Source organism: Grammomys surdaster, unplaced genomic scaffold (assembly GCF_004785775.1).
Source record: "Grammomys surdaster isolate TR1022 unplaced genomic scaffold, NIH_TR_1.0 362, whole genome shotgun sequence".
Taxonomy (NCBI): domain Eukaryota; kingdom Metazoa; phylum Chordata; class Mammalia; order Rodentia; family Muridae; genus Grammomys; species Grammomys surdaster.
The window spans coordinates 4,602,014-4,610,052 of NW_021604781.1; the positions used below are offsets into that span (position 1 = coordinate 4,602,014).

An 8,039-nucleotide genomic window follows, 5' to 3' on the forward strand; every position below is an offset into this window, starting at 1 on the left:
AGTTGAGCAGAGCCCTTATGGTACAATGAAGATGCCGAGAGGAATCAGGTAGGTTAGGTTCAGCACCTCTAGTCCCTCCCACCCAAGACTTGACTTATCCAGATCACAGCCGAGCTTTCCTGGGATCCTGGGCTTCCATATCAAGGCACTGAGTTCTCGACACCCAGACTTTGAGTTTCTGCTCTCCCCTCTCCTCAGTGGCATACAGATTAGCTCACTTCTTTGAGGGCAAGGTGGAATGTTCCTAAGCAGCCCTACAAGTAATCAGTGGTCAGTGGGGTTGCCCATTCCTCTTTCTCATACATATCCAGAGACATACATGTGTATGGTTGTCATACCCTGGTGTCTCTTGCTTGCTGCTATAAACGAAAGCAACCTTAACTTGAAAAAAAAAAGAAAGAAAAAAAGAAAAAAAAAAACTACAGGAACATGGGGAGAATTCCAAGCCATTCGAGGACAGTTGGAGTCCGTACATGTCAGCTGCATAGATCACAGGGGAAATTAAACAAGGGTACATTCTGTGGTCATAAGAACAGAATTCTTAGGAATAGCTCTTTGCATTCCTGGGCTTATCACTGAATTCCACAGATCAAGATATCCAGGCAGATTGCTATTTAATGTGTTAGTTACTTCGTTCCAAGTTTGCAGTGTCTAGAAAATGCCACGTTTGGCTATATTTGGTTGGTTCTCCAATACCAGTCTAAAGAACATTTATTTTTCCCTGGTCTGGCAAGTATTTCAAATTGCATCACAATTGCACAGGAAGAAAGTAGGCACTGTTAAAAGGAAAGAAAGAAAGGGGGGGGAGGGAAGGAGGGAGAGCGGGCGTAAGGAAGGAAGGAAGGAAGCAAGGAAGGAAGGAAGGAAGCAAGCTATGAGGCAGGTGCTTATTGGAATGAGATCCAGTTTCCATTTGCTTACATCCTTGAGTCTGCACGATTCTGGAAGGAGGCTCCAGCCTGTGTACACTCCAGAGACGGGCTGCACTGGGTCACAGTGCCCCGGGGGTGTATTCTTAAGTGTGACTCACAACTATTTATGTCATTTGAAAGGAATTCTTCCCCCACTCCCAGCCCCCCGAGCAGAGGAGCATTGATCAGAGTCTACAGAAGGAATGTTTGTGTTGCTATTGGCCAGCTCGGTCTTTTGGCCCAGTGTGTCCTGTGGCTCTTTGGGAGTCTGTACACATGTACACCCTGGATGAGTATCTTCTTTGAATTGTTCAGATCTCAAGTTTCTTCTTTTGGACAACATTGTGATTTTTATTATTTCAAATCTGCCTGGGGCTCTCTAGCTGCAAGCTCTGAGGTTTGTCTTCTCACTGAGCCCGGAGGATGTCAGGCTGGTCATTGGGGAATTATTCATTCTGTTTCACATTCTGACAGAAACCTCCCGATCTGCCCTCACCTTCCAGGAGAGGTAGGAAATATCTTTGGGTTCGGTGGATTGTATTAGAAGCCTAGAAGGAAATGGCTTTCCTAAACTTAGTAAATACAAAACGGTTTCAAAAATCAGTCCAGATTCTAGGTACGGGACCTAAGAATGGCCCAAAAAACAAAGTCTTCCAAAAGATAGCAGTGAGCAAATGAACAAACAAACCTAGAGTTTCTGTTGTCTGACTCTTAACTTTCTACATGAATGAAGTGGGGAATTCCCTGACTGGTTAGGATTGGGTTTCTGAAGTAGCCGTCAGCAGTGCCTGGGCCCAGTAAGAAGGCTGTAGTTCTAAAGGTCTAGTAGTTTGGAGTCTAGGAGAGGCCATCTGCTACTTGTGAAAGATGCTAATTGCTAATGGCCATTTCTTTGTAGAAAAGCTTTCAATGGATTTGCATTTTGAACCCAAGGGACTTTGTTCTAAGAACAGAAAGTGATTTGTCTGTTTGTGTTTTTGTTTTAAGTGTGCGATCGATCCTCGTTGCGGTTGAGAGGTAACCTAGCCTTCCAGCTCTCTATAAGCACTATCCAAGGCAGATGACAAGGCTTCCGTTTCTGTGGTCACAGAAGGGTGGGTGGGCAACCTGTTGTACCCAGAGTCTGTTTAATGCTCTGGTGTCAGACTTGAATGAGGTCAGGGTTGGAGCGATGGCTCAGCAGCCTGGAGAGCTGGTTGCTCTTGCGGAGGGCCTGGGTTCAGTTCCCAGAACCCAGATGGGAGCTCACAACCCTCAGTAACTCCAGTTCTAGAGGGATCTGATGCCCTCTTCTGGCCCGTGTGGACATCAGGCATGTGCATGGTGCACAGACACACTTGCAGGCAAAAACACTCATGCATGTAAGATAAAAATGACTAAACCTTTTTGAAAAATGAAAGTAGAAATGGACAAGAAAGCGTACATTCTCATTTTATACTGGGTCCCAGAATTTACACACAGGGCTGTTCTTTACACCTCTGCTACTCTCTTTAGGAGACACAGCTGAGGAGAGCCCACGGCAGGCGCGCCTCTCTTGCCTGTGCCCTTGAATGAGAAAAGTGGTGCCCCTTTGGTTACTTCCATTCCTTTTTCTCTTTTGTTTTGGATCCCCAGCTACCTAAAAGCCAGGGCTCGAAGAGTAGTTTACGTAGATGGTCCCGGATCATCCTTCATCCTGTCTCAGGTAGTCAGCTGACAAGGTGATGAGCAGGCAGCAGGGTAGAGAACCCTTCCACTGGAAATGAAGTGTCTTCCCAGAATTATTAGGCTTTTAAATCTTTCGCTCTATTAGAAGGAGTGGCTGGGGGGAGAGTGCTGCATTAGAATTCAAATTTCATCTAAATAGTATTAAATCTCCTCCTTGGCATCCTGTTTATGCTAATCCTTGCAGGGCTTAATGATGTTTATCAAGACTTCCATTTCCTCTTCTTTAGACATGGGCCTCAGCTAATGAAGAAAGGTTGGCTTTATTCAGTAAGCAAGAGTCATAAAATAGTGGGCAGCACGCTACTGGTTTAGCCTTTCACCGAAGGAGCTTCGGATTTTTCAGGAGCCAGGGGATAACCTGTGCTGTGGCACATAGGTGATTTAAGACAGATGTGAAAGCTCACGCAACAGAGCAAGGCTGGTCTCACAGGCTACCATGTCGGATACAGATGGCTGGCAATTGAAGGCTAAACCTCCCCACTTCATCTGCAGCCATCTGCGAGGGTAAAAATGGATATGCTGTACGTCCTCATACATAAACTGCTCTGCTCTGGGGAGGGTGGGGAGTGCTGGCAATGTTTCAGGGTTCTGTGCTGCTGGCTTTGACAGCCTTCTTATGAGCGCTGAGGTTCGAGTTTGGGAAGGTACCCCCCACCTCCCACTCTGCTCAATGCCAGAGCATCAAGAAGATGGTTCCCATGGAATGTGGCTTACAGGAAGGATGTTTGGGTGTGTGTGTCCCTAGTCTCCCACAATCCTGGGTCGAGAGTGCAAGGCCCTGTGCAAAAGTGAATCTTTTCAATTCCAACAAGATAGGCAAAGAAAGGACTTCTGCAGCCCTTCCCCTTCCTGGCCCCACCTCCTTCCCCTTCCTGGCCCCACCTCTTTCCCCTTCCTGGCCCCATCTCCCCACTTGGGTTCTTTAGCTTGCATTTGCTTTAGATCTCTAGGGCAGTCTTCCCCCTCTGCCCAATTCTCCTGGATTCCTGCTTCTCTAGTTTTCTTGTTGCCTGCTCTTCTGTCACCTCTTTGCCACATGGAGGCACTACCTATGTGCTCCCCTATACGTGACATGCAAAGGGAAGGCCATAAACAGGCAGTAGTTATGTTCCTTAGGACAGCTCACAGCTGTTTTGTTTTTTAAATGACTCAAGCAAAGCACTACTTTCCCAGTTGGGCTACATTGCTTGTCACTATCTATGTCCTTGACCGGGGACCTTTTCCTACAGAGCTCAGTATACATTTTTCCCACCATGGGACTCTTTGAGACTGATACGAGGAAGAAGCCAGTGTCATAGGGCTGAAGAGGTCAGTATGTCCACTCTCTTCTCTTCCTATGACCTTATCTCTACAGTTTTGGCTGCAGAAGGGAGACGGGGCCAATCACAGGAGTGATTCAAGTACGGACATCGCTATGAATCGATGGCGTGGGGTGGTATTATCTATCCTGGGGCATTGCAATTTATCTATTTATGTCCAAACTAGATCAAGAAAAAACATGTCTTATGACGATCTATAAAAGGTTCATTGAAAGAGACTGGAAAGGGAAATTACAACAAATAAAAAATAAAAAGGATTAACAGGCTGGGAAGAGGGCTGCAATTGACGAATTTGTGTCCAGAAGAGGCACCCACATTTTGTACAGCAGAATATGCATCTGGCTCTGAGCTTTCAAGCAGGCAGTACAGGGAGGAAAACACACCCAGTTAGATGAACTTGGGAGTCTGCAATACAAAACACAGGCCAGTGGGCCAAAAGAAACATGTTCTCAAGTACTGAAGCCAGGGGCAAGGGGGTGGTTCTTCCTCTCATTCTCACAGAAGGGCTTTGCATGACACAGTGGCCAATGTCATCAACAGAATCTTGACAGTGGATTTATCAATTAGGGCTGTAGAGAGGCAACATCACACCCAAGACCAAAGTGGGAAAAGTCCTTCTAACAGTGAAAAGTGAAGTTAGAGTTAGGAGGTGCTGGCCTCATGGTGGGTACCACGGTGTTGACACTGTCTCCCTTGGGTATGTGTGAGAGAAAGCGAGGCAAGGAGAGGATTCAGTACAATTGTCTGAAACAAGCCTTCATGGTTACTGTTGGTGACCTGGTTGTGGATGGGCTGCTTTTACTTCAGGTCCTCCTGAGCCCACACCACGTCCTATGAGTGGCTTTGCTGGCCATGCCTTTGGTGCATACTGTCCTTTAGATCTCAGGAAAGGACAGAGTTAAGAACTCTGAGAGAACCATGAAGGGGGTGGGTCTGCTGTATAGCTTTAGAAAAATTGAGAGGCCCGAAGAGCATCTTTGCATTCAAAGCTACCTCCTCTACACGAAACGGAATCTTGGATCTGTGCCCACAAACCGGCCCAATGGGATTGGGGCCATAAAGTTATAGGGCATGGGTTTAATACTTTTGCCATCTGAAAAGAGATCCTAGGTTTTTCTCAGTAAGACACCTATAAGAGGTTTACTCTGATTACATATGTGTATTCATGGTACAAATGCAACTGAAAATAATTACAAATCGGCAACCAGATTAATCTGCTACCAAGACGCTACAATAAATGCCAGATGTTTTATGTAGAAAACAAAACAAGCCATCTACCCGAATATCCAAAACAGTAGCCCTGTACTATGACATGAAAATAAAAAAAAATGTGCATATTCTCAGGATAATAAAGGCCAAAGGAGGTCACTAGCCTTAGGTTCAACCAAAGACACTTGCAAATGGCATTCAGTTCATCAAGAGGTCATTGTGATTTTAAGTACCTGCTATGTTTTGATATCTCTGCAAGTGTCAGAAGCCGAGATCATTGAGTTCATGGAGCTTAGCCCCTTCCTGCCCACGGAGCCCCAGACAAGGGCAAATCAACAAACACAACCGAGAGGCCGCTGTGGGTTATCCTGTGGGTTATCCTGTGGGTTATCCTGTGGGTTATCCTGTGGGTTATCCTGCCCCGCTAGCTAATGTGCTGAACAAAGGCTGCTGCAGAGGCTGGAAACATGGCTGTGTCAGGGGGGCAGTCTGTGGAGCATGAGTGTGGTCTTCATTTTGGGGCAGAGTGTGGGAGAAAGGAATGGTTGGTAATATGGAAGAGCTTTGTAAATTATGGGCTGGATCTTATTCTGTGCTTGGTCAGAGCCTACCATCATGATGGCTCTCAAACTGTCCCGGAGACAGACAATGATCTGAGTATTTCCTTCCCATGGACTTCCCCATCAACTCTTAGGCAAGAGGCTATGTGGTTCAGCTGATGTACCTTTTACATTTTAATTGAAAAAAAAATGGGAATGAGTCTATTTGCTCATTGTGCTGCTTTGAGAAATTAGTAAGATGAGAAATAGAACTAAATTCATTTTTTTCCCCAGAAACAATGTAACAATGATAAAAAAAAAATAACACTGTGGAGTGAATAGTAGCATTGGAATAGTAATTTAAAATGCAGAGCTGCCCACTGCTTACTTCCCAATTTCAAGAAAGTGTAAGTTAGACATTATAGATACAAAGTATCAACATCAATTTCCTTTGGCCAACCAGGGTGTCACTCATCTAGGTAAAGAGGAACATCAACAAAAGCTAGACAGGGACATATCTGGGCCATATTAAACCTTGACCTTAAAGATCTCCGTGCTGTTTCCTCTTGGTTAGCTAGGCCTTGTACTGGATAGGCCTGGGTCATTCTGCCAACCCCTCACCCCAAACCCGTGTTTGGGATTTACCACTCTACCTGATCCAGACAGTTGCTACGTAGATACCTCAGTGCTTGTTGAATGCTCTGAGGCAGGGGCTGTCCTGTTCTCTGGACGTGGACTATGAGCGGAACACCGAAGACAGCCTTGTCTCGGTAGTCAGGAGCTTTGATCCTCTTCATGAACTTTGGAACGGACCTGGAATTCATAGAAACCAGGTCATGCAAGGCCCCCGGGGTGTTCTGTGCAGACAGGCTGTGGAAGCAAGCGAGAGGGAGGCCAAGCTCCTGTTGGAACACTTCAGAGGCAAAGGCAGAATTCAACCTTTTCTAGGTCACTCACAGCCCATGACACTCTATATGTGGCCCTTGCCTATGTGTCATTTCTGTTAAATGCCATGATTCACGCTAGAAAATTGTCTTTGTGGCTCTGTTTTCAAGTCAGGGGTGGTGGGCAATTTTTCAATTTAATTATGACTAAAACGGCTCTTATGTAGTGAACACTTAAAACTCTCCAATTGTGGGGAGGGAACGACAAAATCTATGCAAGATTTACAAGAGGAAGGACAAATTTGGTTGATGTTGGTGTGTGGGGGTGTTGAGCCAGATTTTCTTGGCTATGTCTTTAATTTTCTAGAGCCAGATCTACATTTTACAGGGAGTTTTAGCACACATGCATATAGTGATTTGACCATACAACTTACAACCTATGAAAATCCTTTTATAAACACGACATTGATTCTTCTATACACATTATATGACATAACATTTCATGTTTATCAAATCACGCACTCATCTATCCACAATAAGTCTGCACACAATATTGATTTTATCGGATCCTAAATTCCAAAGATATACTGCATTATCTCATTTTTACTCGCCAACGAAAGCACAGATGTACTTGAAGAGTCAGTGAGTCAGTGCTGGAAGTTCTGTGCCAGACCACAAGGTACAAGTGACAGATGTTTCTTTACAAACTGCCAGCAATATTTTATGCCAGGTTTATTTCTGATTCCTCTGTTCACAATTTATCACTCGTTACTGGCCTTGTTTCTTTCTCAGAACCTGACTCCCTTCCCTGGAAACCAATGAAGAGCTACAAATAAAGCAATGTTTCCTGTGTCCTTCATCAGGCTCAGCCTGGCTGCCCAGAGGGCAGATGACAAGCAGAAGGCTCCATAGTTTCCAGGAGAGGGTAGTGCAGACAGTGTTCTGTTCTCTAGACACCAAAATATAAACACTGGCAGTCTTTTGCAATTGTACCCTTAGCTCTGAACACGTGATCAGGGGCAGACGTGCTACATACCAGGTCCAGCCGTGCTTGTTGGACATGGAGTATTTCTCCATGATGGCTGTAAGACGGAGCAGCGAGAAGCGCTGGAGCAGGTTCAGTTGGCCGGCTGTCTGGCTGCTGATGTGTGGGGTGGCTGGAGACGGCCGGGGCTGGTGTGAGAGCTGGAAGCTGCTCCACCTTAGTCGTCTGAAACAAATGGTCAGAGCTACCAGTCACCTAGTGGATGGTAACTGGGAAGCTCAGGCTAGCCTTTAGGCTTTAGGTACAAATGGCTACTTTACGAGTTTCCGAGCCAAGAAAAATCACAGCGCAAAAGGAAAATAAAAGACAGAGCTGCAGATTTAGCAAGCTGGATAAACCCAGAATGGGGCACACTGACTGTTTCATCCTGGGATTTAAATAAGGGATATCAGCCATATATATATATATATATATATATACATATA

General features: G+C 45.4%; 1 protein-coding gene across 3 annotated transcripts in view; it reads right to left on the reverse strand.

Annotated features, from left to right (window-relative positions):
• Stard13 (StAR related lipid transfer domain containing 13) overlaps positions 1 to 8,039 on the reverse strand; it is a 161,054-nt gene that overhangs the window by 16,877 nt on the left and 136,138 nt on the right. For 2 of the 3 annotated variants that reach the window (XM_028779737.1, XM_028779738.1), the window contains exons 6-7: positions 7,606 to 7,779; positions 6,339 to 6,498 (exon numbers count right to left, since the gene is read on the reverse strand). In XM_028779737.1, coding sequence (XP_028635570.1) covers positions 6,339 to 6,498; positions 7,606 to 7,779 — 334 coding nt within the window. Of the gene's footprint in view, positions 1 to 6,338; positions 6,556 to 7,605; positions 7,780 to 8,039 lie in introns of all 3 variants that reach the window. The other variant, XM_028779736.1, reaches the window with a different exon arrangement.